We start from the raw sequence: 23,999 nt of genomic DNA, 5'->3' as shown, positions 1-23,999 counted from the left end.
TCTCCCTCTAAGAAACAAAAATGACAGGAATATTACATAGCATCACAGGTGACCTTGTAAAACCAGGGCTTAGGATTCAAATGGTAGAGAAATTTCAGTTTATCTACAAACCTTGAGAGATTTGATTCTTCATTTTCAAGTTAAATTAAAGTAAACAAAAACAACGAGAGAGAAATTAACAAAGGTCATGCAGCAGAAGACATAAATTTAGTTACAAGCGACTTGCTCCATCTCAGTCCATACCCATAAACTTTTCATTCCTCATTCACCTTGCAAGATCAAGTTCAGCCTGATAAAGCTTCAGGAGTTCACTGCATTCTTCCTCATGACTGATGACCAATCTTCTCAAAAACACCCTTTCAGTATAGAGAAATATTGAGAGCAATCTTTCCTTTTTCACCAGACCTTTTGACAACAAAACTTGAATGACAGAAGCCCGTGGAACAATTCGTCTATTCAAACTAAGTGACAGAACTACTGCATAAGTGGGAATAGTGGAAGGCGGACAGCCCAATTTCTGAACAAGATCGTCATTATTGCATCAATTTATCCTCAGATGCCTTCATACAAAATGGGAAACTTCTGAAAGCAGCATGAATGTCGTTGTCTGACCAGCCCCACTTCTTGTAAACCTTAGCCTTTTTTGACCATGTAGATTTGCTTAGCGACGACAATACGTAAACGGCGATACAAAATGAAACTTTAAAGGATCAAACCCCATTTCCTGAACTCGCTCCACTATGATATTGAATTTTTCAGTACTTGTAGTCACTGTCTTAGGATAGATTTGCAACAACATTTGATTATGTTTGATTCAGGAACTCCGACTTCTCTTAATAGCTTCATATTAGGCACGGCAAGGGTGTTAATATCAATAAGAATGCCCGAGCAAGATTAAGAGCTTTAATGAGCTTGTCATCAGATTGAAACAAATCTCGAAAGAAATCAAAGGAAGGAATGAGCTGCTTATTTAAGCTTCTTTTCATAATGTTAGGACAACTACATAAGAGCTTAGGGATGTCTGAACTCGAAACGCCTCTGGATATGAAAAACTCGATCTTGGGGAGTATGGTTTTCTCAGGGTGAGATCGAAGACATTGGGGGACTCGTCTTGTGACACGAAGAATCTGGGATTTTGAGAATCCGAGATTCTTCAAGAAATTGATAACCGTATCTGGTTTTTCTCGCGTTTCCAAGCTGAGATACTTGGAAACTCCAGCAGCTTCTTTGGGTGAGAAGCCACATGTGTCAATGAGATATGAGACTGTGAAAGAATGCTCGCTGGATGAAATTGAATTACAGTACCTGGCAGTGGCAGGTAGACATTGGCTTTGAAAGCAAAGTAATTGCTGAGATGTTGAGGGAGAGATTGTGTTGATGATATGCCTCCGAAAAAGGATGATTTTCCTCAGAAAGCAAAACATGGTTTCGCAAAAGACGGAGCAAGCTAACAGCGAACCCTGCGCCCGCGGGCAGGCAGACCGGTGTTTTGTGGAAGGCCACCGAGATTACTTCCCCTTTCTGAAAATATTAAAAGCGTAAAGCATACGTTTAGGAGCTATTTAGGTGGAAATTAAATTATAGTTTTAAAAATATTTTTAAGAATTAAGAATTAAATATGTGGAGGAGTTTGTCTCGTTTTGTAGAAAAACACTTTTAAGGGTTGCCAAACACCCCCTTATTGAGTATTTGGGTGGAACAAAACTATGACTTGAAAGATAGTTTTACAATATACGAAATAAATATGTGAAGAAATTTATCTTAATTTGTAAAAAAATATTTTTGAAAATACTTTTTTGAGTTTTGAGAATCCAAACACCTCCTTAATTGAAGTTTTAATTTGATTCCTTTTTTTTTTCAAAATTTTTAATTTGGTGTCTTAACTTTAAAAATTATAATTTTAGTCTTTAATCCAATATTGTTATTAAAATCATAAATGTTAGTAAAATATTATTAAATATTAATATATTAAGTTTAATTTTCAAAACGATTACGGTTATTATAAAAAATTATCATTTAAGCATAATAATTTTCTAGTTAAATGACAAATGTATCACTTTTAAAATTAAAGGATTAAATAAAATCTTATATAAAATTAAAAGGCCAACTGTATAGTTTAGCCTATTGTAAATATTACTTTCTTGTTCAAACAAAAATAACTTTTAGGTATAAATTAAAAAAAGTATAAAGGAAAACTATGCTGAAATGCCCATAATTCTTTAATTCTTAATTTTATATCTATGTGTTTTCCCCTTATTAAAATATTTTAATTTTACTATTTTAACACTATAAATCTCTATAACTTTGCTCTATTAATATTATCAGATCACCTACAAAACTAATTGTGCTAATAAAGTAAAATTAAAGGATTTAATATAGAGAAAGAAAAACTTACAGGTACCAAACTAAAAATTAAAGAAAATTATAAGTACCTCAAGAATGGTTTTTCCCAAAAAAAAAAAGGGATAAAATTGTAAACATATCGTGGGTAAGAAAATTATTTCCTCCACTCTCGTTTACAAATCAATATTTACTAGTCAAATTTTTGTATTTACACATGATATCATCATTTTGAGATATAAATATGTGAATGCTGGGATAGCGCAAAAGTTAATTCTAAAAGATTGTCCTTGGCCTTTTTTTTTTGTCTTTTTGCCAGGCGATTTTTCTTGGTTTTTAAATAAGAACACTTCATGACAAAGATTAGCCAGGGAGGGACAATTAAGAAGTCAAAGACTTTATATTCTAGTGGCATGAATGCTTTCTTATTAGTGAGAGGTTGCATTTGGTCACGTTCATAACACTTTACTATTAATACAATCCCTTTAATTTGAATGGGAAAAAAAAAAACAGAGAACAAAACAACAAACATAGTACACTACGTACTCAAATAATCTCTATTCCAGTCCAACATAGTAAGGGCAGGATCAGAAAAACAGTATATTGATCCTCAATGTCATGAGCTAAGCTCACAATCCAATTAGCACACATTGTTAACCTCCAAAAGCGGAAGTGACATTCCAATTCTTGATGGGGAGATGTCTGATTCCTTCCATCAGTGTTTGCATTTGATGCTCTGCGACATTGTTCTTATGAGTTAGCTAATTTATAGTAAGCTGGGGAAAGTTTTTAGGAGGCTCCATGCTCGAATATTGTAATCATTCTTTATTTTACCTGCATATATTGCATAACAACCAGACACAAAGCAGATAAATCAGGAAACCCCATGTGAAAATAATTGTAAATTTCTCATTCCAAGGACAAAGCATGATGTTACGATATTCACGATTATGTAAACATAAAGACAGAGCAAATTAAAGGGCTTCCAACCCAAAAATATAAAGTACGTAAGCCTAAACAAACACAATAGACAGAGTAGGATCATTAGTATGGTATCTTTGGACTTCAGTTGTTTCATACTTATTCTTGCAAGGGATAAGAGATACTTAAATAGGCTCAGCTTTAATATTCCATTGTAGTTCATGTTTCTTATTTGAGAGACAATAACTGTATATAGAATGATTAGTTTCACGGGTGACCTTCATTTGATTACTTCCAAGCTAAACTAAATAAAATAACAAGACAGAAACTCATGGCATAATGCACTAACTAAACCAATCAGTGGGATGGGGCTTCAGTAATTGCCTCACCTCAATCCATATGCATACACATACTTTTATGCAACTATCTAATATGCGATATCATTACGGGGCCAAATTGAAGCATTACTAGCCTTTTCAATCTTCATTCAGCTTGCAAGATTCAGGTTAGCTTGGTACAACTTCAATTTGCTTATTCAAGCTCAGTAGCAAAAATCATGGATATTTAGTGATAGTGGAAGATTTACAGACCAGCTTATTGACGAGAAACTGCATTACGGCATCAATTTTACTCTTTGACACCGTCTTTATGTTTGTTATTTTGCTCCTTTGAGGAATTCAGAGACAATACATGCTTAGCTCTAATCACTTCAATCTATTTTATTCATAATCTTTGTTCCAAAATGATAATCCTTTAGGAAACATCTCTTTATAAACACAGCCACTGCATAACACAACCTGGTGAAACTTGAGGATTAAGTGAAATGATGAAGAAAGAAATTTCAGTGTGTAGAGAACTCTACCGAGTTTGATCGTTCATATCCAAGATAAATTAAGGTAGAAAACAAGATAGAAATTGATAAGGTAATGCACTATAAAAAATAAAGGGAAAAGCAAAACAGCACTATGAAAAAGGAAGAAAGAACTCACCAATTGATGGGGATAATCTTAACTAAAGCCCTTGTTTCATACAGTGCCTGGAATGAGACTCATAAGCAGGGAGCTGCCATTGTAACTATTGTTTAAATTCCCACATCGCCCAATATCAATAACAAGAAATTCTGCCATGGGGGAAGATTAAGTAATAAAGGAGGAAGAAAAAATTGTTGCGGGTGACTGAAAAGACCAATTGTCTTCCAAAGAGCCCACGCCAAATGCTTGCATATACCTAGGAAATGTTTCAAAGAGCATAACATAAGAGAGAATGGAAGAAACCGCATGAGGGGGGAAAAAAAGGAAAGAAAAATCCAAGGCCTTCCCTTTTGATGTAAAATATCTTCCTCTAAGAAGCAAAAATGACAGGAATATTACATAGCATCACAGATGACCTTGTTAAACTCAGGACGTGACCAAATTCAAATGGCCGAGAAATTTTAGTTTATAGACAACCCTTGAGAGATCCCACTCCTCATATTCAAGGTAAATTAAAGTAAACAAAAACAAGGAGAGAGAGAGAAATAACAAAGGTGGTGCAGCAAAAAGACAGAAGTTTAGTGAAAAGGGACTTGCTCCATCTCAGCCCATACCCATAACCGTTCATTCTTCATTCACCTTGCAATACCGCTTCAGGAGTTCATTACATTCTTCCTCACGAGTCACGATAAATCTTTTCAAAAACTGCCTTTCGCTATAGACAAAATGTTGAAAGCAAGCTATAGTATATAACAAAATGTTCAACTTAGGATCGAGGTCAACTCAAGGAGAAATTTGAGTGCCAGAAGCCAAAAAAGCTTCACTAATTGGATTGGTCACGTCCAAAGTAAATGAAAGCAAACAAGAAAGAGTTTCTAATCTATATTGAAGAACAGGATAATGTTCTGCACCAAAGAAATTTGGTGAGAAAAGACTAAACCACTGTATCATCGCAGTTCATTCCCATACCTCTAAGCTTTTCTATTATTCATTCATTTTGTAATCTTCAATTTGAGAGCCCAGAAAAAGATTCATTAATTGGATTGGTCTAGTCCAAAACAAGGTAGAGGTCCTAGTCTATATTGAAGAAAATGATAATGTTATGCACCAAAGAAATTTGGTGAGAAGAGACTAAACCTCTGTATCATCTCAGTCCATTCCCATACCTGTAAGCTTTTCCATTCTTCATTCACCTTGCCAGCTTCAATTTGCCCTGATACAGCTTCAATAATTGAGTAGCTTCCTCCTTCAGGTTACTCATGATAAACCTTCTCAGAAACGTGCTTTCAGGGTACATAAATAGCAGTGGCAAGCTCTCCTTTTGCACGAGACCCTTAGACAATAAAATCTTAATCACAGCACCTCTTGGCAAAAATCTCCGCTTCATACTGAACGAGATAACCCCTGGATATTTAGCAACGATGGAAGATTCAAGATTCACATCCTAATTTGTTGACCAAAAAATCCATCACTGCATCGATCTTATCTTTTGATGCCTTCATGATGAATGGATACTTCCTAAATGCTGCAAGAATGTCATCCTCCGACCAACCCCACTTCTTATAAACATCAACTTTTTTTCCCAAGTGGATTTGCTTGCTGATGCCAATACAGAAACGGCCAAAACAAAGTTTACCTGCCCAGGATTAACACCCAGTTCCTTCACTTCCTTCACAATCTCCTCAAATCGAACACAACTTTTGGTTATTACCGAAGGAAAATATTGTAACAGTTTTATGACATTTGATTCAGGAACTCCTGCTTCTCTTAACAACTTCATATTAGGCATGGAACGGCTGTTTAAATCAAGAAGAATACCCGAGAAATTTGTGACAACTTGAATGAGTTGGGCGTCAGATTGAAACAAATCTCGAAAGAAATGAAAGGAAGGAATGATCTGCTTACTTAAGCTTCTCACCATGATGCTAGGGCAACTACATAGGAGCTTAGGGATGTCTGAGATCGAAACGCCATTGGATACAAGAAACTCAATCTTGGGCACTAAGGTTTTCTGAGGATCTGATCGAAGAAGTCTTGGGAGCTCTCTAACAAAACGATGAATCTGGGGTTTAGTGAGTCCTTGACTCTTGAAGAAATTGATAACCAAATCTGGCTTATCTCGCGATTCGAAGCTGACGAGCTTAGAAACTGAAGCAGCTTCTTGTGGTGAGAGAAGCCACATGTGTCAATGAGATACGAGACAGTGAAAGAATGCCTATTTGATGCGACTGAATTACAGTACCTCGCAGATAACCATTGGCGTTGAAAACAAAGCAATTCCGGAAGTATAGTCTCCGGAGAAATTGTGCCGAAAACAATAAGCCTTCGGAAAGGGATTGTTTTGCGGAGAAAACAAAACATTGATTGCAGAAAGCTAAAGCACAGGAGAATAGAAGAGGGGAGGAACCCTCCGGTTGATGAAGATAATCTTTGCTTTGCGTGGGAGCTGGGTAAGTTCCCTGCCACGGCAATGGACTCATTTTTTAAAATTAAACTACAAGAACATGAGCCGAAGGAGGGGCGCTTCAACGGTGGCCAAAAAAAAAAAAAATGAGTAGTACTCCTCCGGTCCTAATTATAAGACCCAATTGACTTATTTAAGGAGATTAAGGAAGTAAGTTAAGTGGTTATTTATAATAATAAGTGTTGTCATTCCGTAAATATCCTTACTAATTAAATATATTGGCTAAAACTATCATTATTAGAAGGATTATCTCGGAAAAAATGCATAAATATAAGAGAGAAAATGGATTGGGTCTTATAATTAGGACCAAATAAAAGTCAAATTGGGTCTTATAATAAGGACCGGAGGAGTATTGTATTTCTTAAAATATAAAAAGATTACCTTAAAAAAATATATATATATACACACACACATAACTATTAGAGACAAAGTAGTTTGGGATCTTATATTTAGAATTAAATAAAATCAAATAAGGTCTTATATTAAGGAAGGACAAGAGGTAATATGTTGAAAGAAATAAAAAAATCCTTTTATTTTATTTAAATTAAATAATAATTATAATGGTTGAAGCATATAACAATTTTCAATTTTTTTTAAGCATTTTTATTTTTATTGAAGAAATAGACTTTATGAATGTAAACACACAAGGGATATAATACTACTTCATATTTTTAATATAAAAACTAGATAATTAATTTAGAAATGTTAAAATTTGTTAGTTAAGTTAGTTATTTATCAAAAATATATATTAGTTTTCCTAAATTATTCTCTTCAATCACGTGCATTAAATGATTAGAATTATTTTTTTATGGGAATCTGAATCTGACAATCAATAAAGAGATTTTTTATAAAAAATAAGAAACAAAAAAATTAAAATATTATATTTAAAATCAAATCTAACTATGAACTATTTATATAAAAGCACTGGTTTATAAATGAATACACGAATCATTTTGATGATCACATATTTTTTATTTTTTTGAATGAGCGACTGTGGTTTTTGCCATTGAGGTGTGGTGTTTGAGTGCCTGTTTGGGAGAGCGTATGATGGGCCATAAGCAGCTTATTTTGAAGATAAGCCCGATTCAAAAATTTGTCTCTGTTTGGCATTACTTGTGAGCCACCGAGCTTGAGGGTTGAAAAGAGTGAAAACGCACGATTAAATTTAAGTTGAGGAGGGGGAGCTTTTTGAATAAGAAGCTTATGGACCATGTCAGGAAAAGGTTGTCAGTATGAGGCTTTTGCTATTCTTGTCTTTCCTTCGTCCTGGTATCTTTCATTTTCTTGTCTTGAATCTTTTTTTTTTTTTTTGCCAAAATCTTGAATTGTAATTTGAGACTCGTTGGTATTTTTATTTCTAATTTAAGACTTGAGTTAATTTTAACTTAATTGGCTCTTATCATAATTTTGTTAATTTTTATTTGTAAGATTATTTATAAATGTTAATTATGCATGTTTCACTTTATATTTACAATAATTTTTTATGATTCCTCTAATATTTTAAAATTTACTTTACTCATTAAATTTCACTTCTTCATATTAAATTAATTTAAACTCATTGTATTATGTTAATTTATTTTTTTAATCGTATTTTATTATTTATTAAAACTCATACCTATTTTGGTAATTTTACAAACAAACTTATTTTTATTCAATCATAATCCACTCAATAAATTTCACTTCTTCATATTAAATCATTTTAATTTCATTGTATTATGTGAAATCATTTTTTTAATTATGTTTCATTATTTATTAAAACTCATACCCATTTTAGTTATTTTACAACTAAACTTACTTTACTCAACTATAATCCAAACAACTCTTTACCAATCTCACTTTTACAAATTAGTTTTTCTGAACTCCAATCCAAACACAATTCAGCTTATCCAATTTAGCTTTTACCAACTTCACTTTTCCATAAATTACTTTTTCAATAAGCTACTTTTCTAATCGCTAATACAAACGGACCCTGACTAATAATTTCATACAGCTAAGCTACTTTGTCTGCTTTGTTGTTTTCCTTACCTCGTTCCTGTCTTCCTGAACTCCCCGTCCCTCCTACCAAATATTGCCTTAATTCCACCAAAACAATTCATAATTATCTTAACAGAATCAATAACAATGGTTTTGAAACTCTATTTGATCCATTTTTTATTTTTAAAAAAAACATTTCAAGTTTACAACAGAAATTGTTTTCTGACAACAAATCATATTTAACAAAATTGTCACTTGTCAAGTAGAATTAACAAATGATGCTGGTGAAAGAAATAAGGAATAAAATTGGGCAATTTATCAATCATTAATTCAAATTGCTTTTCAAATTTATATTGCCTTCGGTATCTAGTTTGTAATATAAATAACATTACAAATTAGATCTTATTTAGAATTAACAGTAGTCTTTTTTCCTCCTAAACTATCCCTTATGCATATAAATAGAGTTTCTATCAATAAAAATAATTTTCACAGCGAATGATTAGAAGAGGAATTTTAAGAAAATCAATACAAATTTTTTAATCAACTTAACTAATTTTTTTAATATCTATAAATTGATTATCTAGTTTTTACACTTACACCACAATGACACCCCCATCCTCCTTGCTTTTTAATGAAACAAGAATGTGAGGTATTACATTAACACTAGACTACTTTCAAACCATTCCCCAAACATTACCAGCCATGAACAAACAAACATACTGTCTCCGATCCTTAATATAAGACCCTATTTGATTTTTATTTTGATCCTAAATATAAGATCCCAATCCACTTTATCTCTCATATTTATATATATATTTTTCAAAGTAGCCTTTCTAACAATGATAGTTCTAGTCAATACACTTGATTAGTAAGGATATTTTAGGAAAGACAACACCGATTTAGGACAAGTAACTAATTCAACTTACTTCTTCAATCTCCTCAAACCATTCAACTGACTCTTATAATTAGGACTGGAGGTAGTATAACTTTTTTGGTCGTGATTCTTGTGTACTTCAATGAACGATGCTATAAAGTTGAACTTTACCAGCTGACCCACAACAGAGAGTTTACATCTAGTTTTTTGAAAGTGGCTCCATTCCTTTGGCATATGTTGACTACTTTTATTGGAATATGTAATCATTCTTTGAGATCCTTAAAGATTCCCCATTCCCACTTCACCTTGCAAGCTCCAATTTACCCTGATAGGGCTTCAATAGTGCACAAGCTTCCTTTTGGCACATGATAAGCCTCTTCGAAAGGACAATATCAGTGCAGGTAAATGTAACAGGCAAGGTTTTCTTTTTCAACAGACCCTTTGACAGCAGAGCCTCAACCACTGCATCCCTCGGAATAAACTGCCTATTTAAACTCAATGAAAAAAATTTGTGGATATCTGGTAACAGTGGAAGATTCACATCCCAATTTGTTGACCAAAAACTCCATCACTGCGTCAATCTTATCTTCTGATACCTTCATGCAGAAGCGATGCCTTCTAAATGCGAAAAGAATGTCATCATCAGACCAGCCCTCCTTCTTATAAGCATTAGCTTTCTTTTCCCATGTAGATTTGCCCACTGATGACAATGCCCAAAGGGCCATAATAAACTGAAACTTCGAAGTATCAAACCACATTTCCTTACTTTCCTCCACATTCATTTTAATCGACCGGGATTTTTAGCCAGTGCCATGGGAAACAGTTATAACAATTTGATGGCATTTGATTCACGAACTCCAACTTCTTTTAGTAACTTCATATTAGGCACGGCATGGGTGTTAATATCAAGAAGAATACCCGGGCAATATTTAAGAGCTTTGAAAAAATTGTCATCAGATTGAAACAAGGGAAAATTTTCAATCAAGGACCATTGCAGCAAATTTATTTCAAACAGCTCCCCAAACAATCTGAAACTTCATTATAGGACTGAGGGGGAAAATGAAATTAATTGGACAAAAAGAAAAAGCAAATGTCCCTGTTAAGTGTTGCTCCTAAATTGAACAAAAGAGGACTGAAAATTAGGAGAAGCTTTCATCCTATTATTCCCTTTTTCACAATGAAATCTCTCTCACATGCTCTTTCTTTTCTCATCTCAGACCCGTCACCTGTCTACTAGTTGTGTTACTTTGAAAAGTCGCAAAAATCATTCAAAGAAGATTCATTATTGTCCATTGTGCTGGGTCTCTCACTCTCAAAACTGACATATAGATATGTTATTAGGCTTAAATAGATATATTATTTTTCAAATATGAAAAGTTTTTATTCTATATGATACTTGATTGTTGCTTTTTATAGTAATAGTGGGTATTTTGTCTGGTATATTTGCTACTCTGAGAATCCTGTCACTTGAATGGGTGCTATGAAAGCTAAATCTGCAGAGCAATGAGAAAAATTAAAAAAAATATTACCACCCGATCTTAATTTAAAAGCTACTTAACTAATTTAAATATATTAAAAAAATATTTAAATTAGTTATTTGTAAATATGAGATAATTTTTTAAAATATCTTTTTAATTATAACTATTCTTGAGTGAAAATTTTTTGACAGGTAATTAATGAAAATATTTTAAAAAATAAGTTACGAATTTATAAGACAAAATGAAAGAGAGTTTTATATTTAAAATTAAATTTAATTAGTTTTAATGTTGAGCACAGTAGACAATAACTATTGCAAATCTCACACGTGACTCTCTCTCCGCTCACAGTCAAAGAATCACCATGCCACACGTAGCATTCGCATGTAAGAGCCAGGAGGGAGAGTTGTCCTTTGTATTGCTAGAACTCGTTGTAGTGTCAGCGACCAAGGTGCGTCCAAACACTCACTGGTAGAGCGGGAATTTGGTGTTTGTTCGGTTAATTGGACTCAGGATTTCCCGAAGACTAGAGAAGCAATCCAATGCTAGCATCAACCGCAAGCTCTCACTATGGCAAACCACTTCTCAAGCTTCAATCAGACCCCAATCTGGTGGTTTCAATACGTTCTTCAAGAACTAGCTCACATCTCGCGTCGTTCCCTCCTCCCGACAATTCCTGCATTCAATTCACACTACAACGAAAATTTCGCCCGCAGCCACTGTTAAACCAATCTGTTGGTGTTCCGCCCACCAATCTAGCTGCATTATCGGCAGTCTCCAAAACTTTTCGGTTAAGCTATTTCTCTCCTCTTCGTTGCGGCGTTTCATCGAGTGGGTATAGCGCAAATGGTGGTCGGAGTTTTCGGGATTGGGTGGAGCTCGCCGGAGAGGTCCTCTCCACGGCGTTTCCCTTGTGGGTTACAATTGGGTGCGCATTGGGATTGGTCAAACCTAGTTCCTTCGACTGGGTCACGCCCAAACTTAGCATTCTTGGTCTAACCACGATCATGCTTGGCATGGGTATGACGCTTACTCTTGATGATCTTCGTGGAGCTCTTGCTATGCCTAAGGAAGTACTCTCTGGATTCGTGCTTCAGTATTCGGTTAGTATACTTACGTAGAAGCTATAATAGTCGATCCTTGGTTGCCTGCCAGTGCCTTGATTGACAAGATTTTTATCAATGTGAATTATTCATGATGAATGCTTTCCCCTTATTTAGCTTTATTGTTGATGATGGGGATTTTAATTTACCAAAGAAACACAAAATTGACTTTCATTGTGTTTAATGAAGAGCTGTACCAACTGCAGTGCATCTAAACTCTTTTTCTCCATTTCCTCCATGAGTCCCTTATCTATTTTTAGGATATTGTCGGACAGCCAAATCATTGTATTATCACATTTGGTATGTATTTTTGTTTTTGTTTTGTTTTTTTGTTTTTTTTAAATTTTGAAGGTTGTAACTATGGGTATTGGATTTGGAACCCCTGTTTGATGGTCCTATTGAAGTTAAGCATTTTCCCATTATTATGCATTGTTAGCAGAAGAGACAGACCATTTTTGCATGAAACTGAACCAACAATTATGGCCACCCTTCAATGAGTTAATCTGTGCTTAGCAGTTATTAGCATTTGATAAATTCAATTAAGTTCATGGAGATTACTCATTAGATAGAACCATATGCCATTAATCGGGTATTGTACAATGTTCTCTGATGGCTTCACATATGCTGGGTCGACTAAATGCTACTGCAATGACTCATGTTACTTAGGGCTACTTCCAAAACGTTGACATGCTCAAAGGTTTTGAACTTTCCTGAGGCACTATTTTATGCTACTAAACTCGTCCAAGGTGCTGGCACAATCTTCAATTAAAGCAGTGGAATAGACCAATTTTTGGATGATGCAGAAATGATGTTAATGCATCAATAGCCCAAGGGACTCAAGCCAACTATCTATTTCGAATCTTAGTATACTTTTAAAGGGCTGAAATCCCACATTCTTTAATTTATGAGAAGATTTCTGTGTTCTTCTATCCTCAGTGATCGTGATTACACAAAAAGGCATTATATCTTGGCTGTATCTTGGTTCTATACTTGTTTCATACCCTAAACTATTTAACTTTTGTCTTTACCAAGTGGTTCTTACCACAAGCAATCTTACTTGCATAGTTTGTTGCATTTGATTCTATGGATAAGAAGTCAACTCCTTGGAAATTGAGCTTTCGTGTGTTTATCATGCTAGAGGGGGAAGCTTCACATTCTTTTTGCTTAGATGATACCAATGATATGTAGTCACTTCCACCTATGATATGCATTTGAGGATGCATTTCTTTTTCTTCTCAATATATTGGCACACTGAACCTTTTTTCCATCGTGATTCATCCTTGTTTGTGTCAAAATTTTTATTTTACACCTTTGTAGTTTACTTTCATCCAATATGACTGTTATCTTACTTTGACAGAATGTTATATCTGACAATTTTCAGGTTATGCCAATATCTGGATTTCTTGTAAGCAAACTCTTAAATCTGCCATCACATTATGCAGCTGGTTTAATATTGGTTGGGTGCTGTCCCGGTGGTATGTGCATTATCTTGGTCGTTTATATTTGAATTCCCTCGTCCGCCTGTTCAAAGTAATTTCTCATTGTTTGCAGGTACGGCTAGTAACATTGTTACTTATCTTGCACGGTACATTGGTTCTCAGAATTTTCTGACAGTTCATTCTTAATGCATGCCGAGAGGATTAGTAGATCTAATGATCTATTTGTTTTGCTAGAGGCAATGTGGCGCTTTCTGTTGTAATGACAGCTGCAAGCACTTTTGCCTCTGTGGTATAATGATTTCTGTTTTAATTTTGATTCTTGGTTTGAAGGTTGACAGGAATGTGCTATCTTAAACCTTTTGCATGTAAAGGCATAAGAATTAAGTATTATCATACTGACTTGACATGTTTGATATGATATAAATTTGACATGTTCTGTCTTTAACTGAATAGTATAACATAAAAAAATTGTCACAAGTAAGGAAAAAATCATCAAGGAAAAGATCTTACATGAAGCTTTATGGATATATTATCACTGGGACTACTTTATGTGCAATACATATGCTAACTTCTCATGCGCAATTCTGTTGTTGCAGTAGGGAAAATGGGCTTGTTATCTTTTAGATTTAGTGTATGCTAAAGGTTTCCATTAAAGCTTATTTTCTGTTTTCTGACATCCACCAATTTTTTTTTTTGGGTTTGAGGTCATGACTCCTTTTCTGACAGCAAAACTAGCTGGTAAATATGTAGCTGTGAATGCAGCTGACTTGCTGCTATCAACTTTGCAGGTAACATTGCATATCAAAATTTTCCTATTTCTATATCTGCTTTAATGCCTTTTCTTTTTGTTCTTTTTTGAAATATTTACATGACGAGGATTTGAATCCTGGTCACTACCACATCCCGTTTCACCCTTAATAACTGAGCTAGTCTCAAAGTGACTTCTGCTTAGGTGCTTTTATCATTGTCTCTCTTATTTCAAACAGGTTGTGCTCCTACCTGTTCTGGCTGGTGCTTTTTTGAATCAGTTTTTCCAACCTATTGTTAAATTTTTCAACCCATTGATGCCACCAGTTGCTGTAGCAACCGTGGCAATTTTATGTGGACGTGCCATTGCCCAGAGTTCTTCAGCAATCCTCATGTCTGGAGGACAAGTAATTCTGGCTTCCTGTCTTCTTCATGCTTTTGGGTTTTCATTCGGTTACATACTTGCAAGGATGCTGGGAATAGATGTGTCTTCATCACGAACAATTTCCATTGAGGTTGGCATGCAGGTAAAATATTTGGCCACTAGAATACTCTAGTAATCAATAGTTAGTAAGGTGTCTTGGATTCAAATTTTCCTTCTGTCTTGAACCAGAAAATAGAAATCAAAACTTGCCCCTTATGGTTGCGCCCAAAATCAATTAATTACTTATTAGTCACTTAACCAATCAGTGGTATTTTACGTCTGAAATCAATGAAAAATAATGACATGAATGTTAAAATGATGAACATTTCGTCATAAAATGTCTGGTTCACTGGTAATATTTTCATTGTTCTGAAACTATACCAGGATATTTTGAAAAGACCAAGACTATACAGCTGTTGAGATTATAATTAATGATATTGTTATTTCAGTTTAAATCAATGCATCAATATATTTTAATATATGAAACAAAACTTATCGATTGCATACTCTTCTTTAAGTTATGAATAGTGCGACTCATTTCTCAAACTCCTGCATTGCACCAAAAAACAAGGATTTTATGTGTGATAAAACTTTGACTAGGCCTATAATCAATAGACCACAAGTATTGCTACTCATTTATAATATTCTGTGTGATACATTAGCAAATGCGTTTGGTGAGATAAAAAGACTAGAGGTTGATTATAGGGTAATGAAACATACTAGTATCACATATGCAAGTTGAATGGGCAATTGAGCACTTGTGGACGTTAACTAATATGCCTATTTTTGTGGCTTGTCACGTTCAGAACTCAGTGCTTGGAGTTGTGTTGGCTACAAAGCATTTTGGGGATCCGCTGACAACAGTACCATGTGCAGTTTCCAGTGTATGTCATTCAATCTTTGGGAGCGCATTGGCAGGAATTTGGAGACGCTCCGTACCCTGAGTGAAGAATTTTGTATGTAGTTAGTTGTTGAATTTATGCATTAACTTGTTCATATGGTTGGGGCTGTTTCAAAGATGTACGTTATACTTTTCAATCGTCAGTTAGAATTGCAGCTAGGTTGTTTAATTACCTTTCAGTTCAGATTGAATTATGCTTGCCTGCTATCAGCATGGATAGATGGAGTTTGGACATAATAATTTAGGTGATAAATCTAAGCTTAAACCTGTGAGCACATTTTCACAATGAAAAGAGGTTATATAGTCATATATTACCTCTAGTTATTAGCATAAGAGCTAGTTAAAGATTGAATTTAGTCCTAAATATAAAAGTTCAATCCATTGTCTTTCAAATTTATATTGTTTTCTCTAAAATATTCCTATTGATTGTAAAGGATTCATACTAAAAATTATTCCAATGTATATGATTAAATATGGTAATTTAAGAAAGTTTACATACATTTGTTATAATTAACTAACTTAGCTAATTTTCTTAATTTTGCCAAATTAATTATTCAGTTTTTATATTAAAAATTGGAGATAGTATAAAGTAATGTCTTATTATGGTCAGTCGGTCACGTCCTTGAAGCATCTGAAGATACTTTTTGGAAGAACATGACATCTGAAGGTATAATAACCCCCATTAGGTGAAAGAAAGTATTAGTTCACGGAAACTTTATGCATTTAGAAGTATGTTGCTTTAAATGAGAATGTTAGTTTCAATAACCAAGATAGTATTGGTTCATCAAGCACTATGAAATTTTGTTTCTTCATTTAGAAGTTATGTCATTTCAAGAGACATCATTTCATTGTCTGTAAAATGTCTCGAGAATTCATTTCAACACAAATTTATTGTATTTGCCTTTAAGTGCACAAAAGATAAAAACAAACCATCACTTATTTCTTGATAATGTAAATCATACTGAAGATTTTGATTGTATTTTGAAAGGAATCTGTGATATTAACCCAACTTGCACCTAAGATTTGAATTAGACAGGAATGAGTTAATGTCTCCCAAGCCTTTGTGTTTTTTTTTTTTTTTTTAAATTTCCTGTCTTTTCTATTCTCAGCAAAGAAAAAACCATTGCCACCGACAAATTTCAACCGAAGAAGAAGGTTTACTTTGCTAAATGCTAATTACCAAAACCATCTAGTTTTGTGTTAATTTCATACGGGAAGGTTGCTTTTAACGGTGGTTGAATTATAAAAAGTCCACTATTATTATTACTGACCAACTTTAATTGTTAAAAGGTTTCATTATTTTAATTTTAATTTTTTTCTCATGTTAGAGCTATAAAAATTTTTAAGTAATATTTATTTCCATTGTAATTCTTTTTTTCACAATTAAAATTAACAAATAGGCTATTACTTTAATTACCCACGCACAACGATTCCTGGTGGACAGTGACTCAGTGAGCATACGCGATTTGTGTGGCCTAGCATTATTTTAAAGTTGAATTCTTAAATGCTTAAGGAATAAATAAAACAAGTTGGCAGAAAAAGAACAATGATTTTACGTAGTTTCCAACGCAAATTTATAAAAGTTATTGTAAATTGTAATCGAATGACTGATCAAATAAAAATTTAATAATATCTCATTTGTCGTGGTTTTCTTTCTTAAAAAACATTTTTATTTTGTCATGGTTAAATGATATAATTAAAAATTTTAATTTATCTAAAGAATTATTCATGTTGAATTGCTTAATTATATTATTAATAGATATAAAATTTATAACAAAATGTAATTTCTTCCATATGTATAGTTTTTTTTTTTTTTTGAAAATGGCTTGAAGACTTGAAAACCCGTGCCTATTGGTTCCGGTTCTTCTGAAAGACAAAAACCGAACCAAAAAAGGGCGGTTTTTTTACCCAACGCAACAATTAGCCAGCAAATCACACTATTTTTGGTCTCCCGCCATATTCAAAAGCTTCAATTTTCTCGTTCCAATTGGCTTCACCGCTCTGTTCAAACTTCAAATTCCGAAATCCCAAAATGAAAATTTCACTCCCTTCGCTCCCTCTCAATTTCCAAACCTCTATTTCCTTTCCTTCTCTTTCTTTCAATCCTACCTTTCCTTCCCTGCCTTTGAATCTGCCGTCAAACCCCACAAACAAACCCAGAAGCCCCTCCTCCCATAGAAAAAATGGATACCAATTATCATGGCTTACCTCCCCTCAAGAGATTCAGACTCATCCAACAGCAACAAGAGCTCCAGAATCAACAGCGACATCACAATCACGGTCGCAAAACTCAGGATGAAGGCGCCAGTGTCTCTGGCTCAACCTTACCGGCAAAGAAGCGTAAAGAATCTCGAGATTCAACATTTCTTTCTGATTCGGCAGTTTCAGTTTGTGTCAACACTTATTCGTTACCGGCTAAGAAACGGGTATGGGCTCTTCAACCTGATTTTGGTTCCGATGTCGGCGTTTCTTCTATTGACCTTAATGTTGAATACAAACCATCGATTGAGGAAGAAGTAAAATCAATAGATGATGAAGCGAATGATACTGAAATTCCACCTGTAGCAAATTCCCTCGATGTTGAAAATGAGAATGAGAATGAAATTCAAAATACTGAAGATGTTGATGAAGATGATGAGGATGGGATTGTATGTGCTGTATGTCAAAGCACAGATGGGGATCCATCAGATCCAATTGTTCTCTGTGATGGGTGTGATCTAATGGTTCACGCCGCATGCTATGGCAATCCGCTTGTAAAAGGAATTCCAGAGGGTGATTGGTTCTGTGAAACATGCAGAGTTTCATCGTCTTCTGAAACTAAGAATGATGATGAAAACAACATTTCTTGTTGTCTCTGTCCTGCAAAGGAAGGGGCTATGAAACCTACTGTAGATGACCGGTGGGCCCATATTGTGTGTGCTCTTTTAGTGCCTGAGGTGTTTTTTAAGGACCCAGAAGGAAGAGAAGGGATTGATTGCTCAAAGGTTCCCAAGAAGAGGTGGTCTGAGAAGTGTTACATTTGTGAATCTTCAAATGGGTGTGCCATTGTGTGTTCTGAGATCAAGTGTCCTTTGGCATTTCATGTCACCTGTGGATTGAAAGAGGATCTTAGCATCGAGTATCGTGAAGGGAAGAAGAGCACTACCATCGTTGCTGGTTTCTGCAGAGGCCACACTGAATTATGGAGAAAGGTACATTTTTCAAAGGAAACTTTATGTTTCTTTTGTCAAGCTAGGACATAAGTTTGGCGTGCTAATAGTATACAAGTTTGAATTTTGATAGATAATTTATCTTCTAAATGATTTAGCTTTTTGTTTGTATGATACTATTTCTTCAGATTTTTAAGTCAAACTTGACAATCCATTAACCTTCAATGTAATTTATATAATATATAATTTGACATCATTGATTCATGCTTGGGTTATTTGGAAATAATAAGCTGATATTTCCTAAAGTGACTAAGTTTAGCATCTTACATGTGTTTAGTGTATTTATATCAATACGATGTACGCAGTGATTCAGAGTTAAGTCAACCAATTGAAATAGAAGCAAGTTGAAACCAATCTGCCTTTCTTTTTGTCCTTTGGGCCAGGATTAAGCGACTGTTAATTTGACAATAACGTGGTGGATGAAGATGGGACAGAAATGTGAAATCAGATCACTTAAAACATGATGATGACAACCATCTTGGATACTATCTAGAGGGTCTAAATCAAGATTTTCATTGAACTAGACATGTGAAAGATATTTTTAATTTCCCTTCATTTGCGATATTATCAATGAATCCTCATGATCTATCTTATCTGTAAATGATTCTTATTCTATTTGCAGCAACAGCTATCTGGAAAATACAAAATCGTTGCTGAAGAAAACAAGTAGCAATACTAGTCACGGGCAAGTCCTGTGGTATTGTACCAATTTGAATGGTGCTAGTCGGTGTCCACAAACTTCACTGTTTGTTACTTCTTTCAGTTAGGCTTTTGACACGAATTTCACATTTAGGTGCTTCAGATTTCAACTTTCATTTGATCCTGTAGTTCTCTAGATGGGTATCTTTTGTGAACAATGATTCTCTGCAATGACTGTGCGATTTAGTAAAGAGAGAGACAATGAGATTTATTTGACATGTAAGCTTTTGACTGATCTGTTTTTTTTATGGGCCTGTAGTTTATTAGACAGAGTCTCTTGAGCTTGTTAAATAAAGTCTGGCTTCTGGCTTGTAGCTTGACTTGATCTCAATGTAACTACATTTTTGTTGAATGTTTTTTTTTTTTGGCCGAAAACATTTTTGTTGAATGTTGAAAACCAAACTTTTGATTTACATTTCGGAGATTAATTCTGACGCTACTGAAAGATGGTGGGCAAGCTGCAGTGTTATTCATTGATGTGCAAGAATTTAGTTTTATCTTTTTAATATCGTGGCCTGGTTTTATCTTGTTATAAAACTAAATGTTAATTAGCATAAAATGTAAAATTTTTTAACAAGCTTATATGTTGTGGAACATATTTTCAATAAAAGATGGCTTTAATTGGTAAGGATTTGGTTTGTAATTTATAAAGTTATAGGTTCAAATCTTGTTGACATGATAATTTTGTTGGTATGATATATAAGTATTTTTATAAGTATTTTTTGAATCCTAAACCACATATACAGGCTCTTAATCACAAATTTAAGCCTTCTGTGTCAAAAGGCACTCATTTTAAACTTTTTTTTTTGGTCATCCCGTCTATATTTATAAAAAGTCAAATTTACATTTTTACAAAAATTAAGAGAGATTCTTAGGGTCACAAGGTTAGAAGGCATGACAATTTTAAGTGATCCTTAACTCTAATAACCTCATCCGATTAGCACAAAACAAATACAAGAAGAAACGAAACTCCACGAGTCATGAACACCCTTGTTCACTCATTTGATTTAGTATCGTATAGGAAGACTAGAACTGTGTAAAAACCCGATGGTCTAGTATGATCCAATCCAACCTGAGCAAACCCGATCCAATCCGATTCAGAAAAAAATTAGCTCGAAACAAGACTGGATCAGACTGCACCGGACTGGTCTCATCAGGCTGGACTAGATTGGGGACTGGCCCCTTGGACCAGTTGGTCCAGTCCAGTCCAGTTTAGCCTGGTTTTTTCAAATTATTATTTATATAATTTTAATTTGATTTAATTTTTCTATATAAGTTTTTTGTCTATTCAATCTATTAACTTCCTAAGTAATGAGCATGCGTATATATTTTCTACAACATAAGATCTATATTAACGAGGATTAATTAACAAAACATGACATTATTGGGAAATTGAAAAGGAATGATCAAATTTGATGAACTTTGGATTAAAATATATGCAAAATTTTATATAGTAAATTACAATCTTGCCTTCTATGAAGAAAAAAATTTTTTTAAAAAAATTAAATTTAGTCCTGGATTGGACCAAATCTCGAGCTATCTTTTTCAGCCTTAGGTCTTTACTAGACCAGACTTCCAGTTGATAATAAACCCGATCCAATTTGGTCTATGCACACCCTTAAGGGAGACTATGTCAATTTTGTAATAGTTTTTTCCGTTCAAAATTTTATAATAATATTTGCACTCATACAGTCTCTCAAGTTTATCCGTGCTGTATTATATTTTATTTTTGGGGAATGGGACTTTCAAATCAATAGGGCAAACTCTAATGAACCTACAAATTCCAGAAGACCAACTGAATGCCCAAGCCTTGTTAAAGTCTTTAAACATCACCGGCACTTGCCAAAGTTATTTGTATTCATTTTCGCGTATGAAAAAATGTATTATTTTGATAAAAAATTTTACACTTATTCTTATTAAAGAAAGGGTATTAATAAAAAATACGTTATACATTTTCACCATTTTTTTATTATAATAAAGAGGGATAAAATTAAAAAAAAATGTTATTAATCACCTTATAAGTAATTTATATTTAGAAATAAATTTTGCTCCAATGACTTGCTTTTTAAGCCATGCATCTCAGAATTTTGTTGTCACGTACTGAACTAGTGAGCTTCAATTATGTGTCAAAGACAAGAGCATTGGAATCAAGAAAAGACTTAAAATTTATTAACTTTATCTAAAGCTTAACAATAATTTTAATTTCGCTTTTCTTGAACTTATCATTTCAGAAGTCAAAGAGAAAAGTTTGAAAAACACAAACCAACATTGAAAATATATATATATATATATAAAAGATCGAGCAATATGTGAAAAATGCAATAAATATCCTCATATAATATGGTGTAAAAAAGAATCTATATAATGTATGCATATTTTTTTTCTATTGTATTATCGTTTCATTTATATCATTTTTTTATACAAAGAAAAGATTTGTTTCATTTATATCATTTACAAAAGCTAGCTAGTTGGGATTATCCACTCGTTCGGTGTCATCTAGCCTCATTAACGCCGGCTTTTATGACACCTAATTAACGCTCCGAGCTTAGAGAGACTCTCATCCGTGGTGAATGAACAAGCACATAATAACTAATTTACTGCAATTAAAAAAATTAGTTAAATTAATTATTTGTAATAAAAGTTCTTTTAAATATTCCCTTTAATAATTTGCATTGAAAACTTCCGTTGGTTAAAAAAAAAACTTATTTTAACATTTGCAATCAATTTAAGCAAAAAAAAAAAACTATTTCTGATGCTTAATATAAGACCTAGTCGACTACTTCGAGAAAATTATTAAACTACTTGTATTTATCATTTTTTTTCAAACTAATTTTTCTCATTTATAATATATAATTTAATGATATATATAAGTATTTTAGAGAGATCTGGTGATTTATTTTTTTGCTAACGAGATCCTGTAATATATACTATAGTTAATTTAGTAACTTTCTTAATATTTCTAAATTAGTCAATAGGACCGGAAGTGGTAGAAGACACATTGAGATCTTACATCTAAGATCAAAATAAACCTTCCGACTAGCTGTTACATTTAAGACCAGAGAAAGAATATACAATGCCAACTCACACTCTTAATTATACTTAAAAATATCAATCAACAATCTACGATATCGCAACTATAAACTTCACCTATTGACATCAATTTAAAAAAGAAAGAGGTATAAATAATGGGAGAATGGGTTTTTCTGAGAAGTTTTCTAAATCCTACCAAACACGGCCTTTAAGTTTGTCCAAATTGAGATTGAGTTATAAACTTAGTCGGTTTTGCATTCAAAAGTCAGAACTTACCATCCCAAAGCAGCCCAGTGCCCACGGCGTTGAAAATTTTTCCTTTTCCCTTTATTTTAAAATCCTAATCATTAATTAATATCAAACAACTCTTCATAAGATACGTACAAGTAAAATATTTGTACATTTTGGACTTTCTTTCATTAATAATCTCGTTATTTTCATCCCTATAAATTAAATACCTTATCCTTTCTTCTTCTCCACAAGACACAACTCAATCCAGCATACGATACGATGAGGATGGCTTCAAGTTCAGTCCTATGCCTTGCAATTGCATGGCTTCTCATCATGATGATGGCCACGTCAGCCCTATCCCAATCCGATGAAAACGCCACCGTGCTCGACACAAACCGCCGTCCTGTCCAATACGGCCTTGAGTACTACATCAAGCCCGCCATAACCGACTCCGGCGGCCGCTTCACCCTCATCAACCGCAACAGCTCCTGCCCTTCCTACGTCGGTCAGCTGAACACCGACCTCGGAGAAGGCCTGCCGGTGACCTTCATGCCGCACGCCGGAGAAGACAAAGTCGTGAGGGTGAATAGGGACTTCAGGGTGGCGTTCTCCGCCGCCACAACATGTGTTCAATCAACACTATGGAAAGTGGGAAACAGGGACCCGAAGAGCGGAAGAAGACTTATCGTGACTGGTAGGGCCCTTAGTCGTCGTGATTATAGTAACTTTTTTAGGTTTGTGGAGACACAGTTCGAAGGAATCTATAATATTCGATGGTGTCCTACGGAAGTGTGTCCTACTTGTAGGTTTGATTGTGGGTTTGTTGGTGGATTACGTGAGAATGGGAAGATTCTGGAGGCTTTAGATGGTTTTGTTCTTCCTGTCGTGTTTGAGAAAAGGACATAATCGTCATGATCATTATAGTTTTCTGAATCAAAGTTGTTAAAACATTTCGATGATTATTATAAGCGGAATAAGTGTTGGGGCCTGTTAATTCATCCTTATAGGATAATACGAGGATGAAACAAATATGTTCTGTTTCTTTATTGTTGAATATCATAATAAAGATCTAAATTATCTTTTATAGTCTAAGATAGGTTAAAGTATTTGTTTGGTTCTATAAACTCACATAAACTTTTAGTCTAGTTTGTTAAGTTTATAACTGCAATTTTAGTCTCTTATTTTTAATACTGTTAG

General features: G+C 34.0%; 3 protein-coding genes and 1 long non-coding RNA gene across 6 annotated transcripts; 3 read left to right on the top strand and 1 right to left on the bottom strand.

Annotated features, from left to right (window-relative positions):
• Positions 1 to 2,996: 2,996 nt before the first annotated feature.
• LOC114714766 (uncharacterized) lies at positions 2,997 to 5,413 on the bottom strand. Its single transcript, XR_003737478.1, has 3 exons — positions 5,399 to 5,413; positions 4,251 to 4,488; positions 2,997 to 3,174 (listed from the first exon to the last, which is right to left on the bottom strand). It is a non-coding gene; the product is annotated as an uncharacterized LOC114714766 (long non-coding RNA).
• A 2,294-nt stretch (positions 5,414 to 7,707) lies between these two features.
• Positions 7,708 to 23,894, top strand: LOC114714789 (alpha-amylase/subtilisin inhibitor-like). Of its 2 annotated transcripts, XM_028899562.1 has the most exons (2): positions 7,708 to 7,712; positions 23,104 to 23,894. In XM_028899562.1, exon 2 carries the CDS (start codon positions 23,136 to 23,138, stop codon positions 23,706 to 23,708), a length of 573 nt encoding a protein of 190 aa, XP_028755395.1. In that variant the 5' UTR covers positions 7,708 to 7,712; positions 23,104 to 23,135; the 3' UTR covers positions 23,709 to 23,894. The 2 variants fall into 2 exon arrangements, with proteins under 2 accessions (XP_028755395.1, XP_028755394.1); XM_028899561.1 differs by lacking the exon at positions 7,708 to 7,712 and having other exon boundaries at positions 23,057 to 23,894.
• LOC114714787 (probable sodium/metabolite cotransporter BASS1, chloroplastic) lies at positions 11,551 to 15,925 on the top strand. Its single transcript, XM_028899558.1, has 7 exons — positions 11,551 to 12,122; positions 13,504 to 13,597; positions 13,674 to 13,707; positions 13,796 to 13,850; positions 14,266 to 14,349; positions 14,548 to 14,835; positions 15,539 to 15,925. Exons 1-7 carry the CDS (start codon positions 11,562 to 11,564, stop codon positions 15,674 to 15,676), a joined length of 1,254 nt encoding a protein of 417 aa, XP_028755391.1. The 5' UTR covers positions 11,551 to 11,561; the 3' UTR covers positions 15,677 to 15,925.
• LOC114714788 (protein Jade-1-like) lies at positions 17,728 to 19,526 on the top strand. Of its 2 annotated transcripts, none has more exons than XM_028899560.1 (2): positions 17,728 to 18,824; positions 19,471 to 19,526. In XM_028899560.1, exons 1-2 carry the CDS (start codon positions 17,817 to 17,819, stop codon positions 19,510 to 19,512), a joined length of 1,050 nt encoding a protein of 349 aa, XP_028755393.1. In that variant the 5' UTR covers positions 17,728 to 17,816; the 3' UTR covers positions 19,513 to 19,526. The 2 variants fall into 2 exon arrangements, with proteins under 2 accessions (XP_028755393.1, XP_028755392.1); XM_028899559.1 differs by having other exon boundaries at positions 19,465 to 19,525.
• Positions 23,895 to 23,999: the final 105 nt, after the last annotated feature.

Source organism: Neltuma alba, unplaced genomic scaffold, assembly GCF_004799145.2.
Source record: "Neltuma alba isolate B1F8T4 unplaced genomic scaffold, ASM479914v2 tig00011541_pilon, whole genome shotgun sequence".
Taxonomy (NCBI): Eukaryota; Viridiplantae; Streptophyta; class Magnoliopsida; order Fabales; family Fabaceae; genus Neltuma; species Neltuma alba.
The sequence above is the reverse complement of the archived record's forward strand: the minus strand, read 5'-3'. Positions and strand labels throughout refer to the sequence as shown.

Excerpts from the sequence above, each read along its gene's own strand:
- LOC114714789 (XM_028899561.1), top strand. The coding sequence starts at position 23,082 with ATGAGGATGGCTTCAAGTTCAGTCCTATGCCTTGCAATTGCATGGCTT.
- LOC114714788 (XM_028899559.1), top strand. The coding sequence starts at position 17,817 with ATGGATACCAATTATCATGGCTTACCTCCCCTCAAGAGATTCAGACTC. Across the intron at positions 18,825-19,464 it reads ACACTGAATTATGGAGAAAG|CAACAGCTATCTGGAAAATA; the intron begins GTACATTTTTCA and ends TTCTATTTGCAG.
- LOC114714787 (XM_028899558.1), top strand. The coding sequence starts at position 11,562 with ATGCTAGCATCAACCGCAAGCTCTCACTATGGCAAACCACTTCTCAAG. Across the intron at positions 13,598-13,673 it reads GGTTGGGTGCTGTCCCGGTG|GTACGGCTAGTAACATTGTT; the intron begins GTATGTGCATTA and ends CATTGTTTGCAG. Across the intron at positions 13,708-13,795 it reads ATTGTTACTTATCTTGCACG|AGGCAATGTGGCGCTTTCTG; the intron begins GTACATTGGTTC and ends TTGTTTTGCTAG.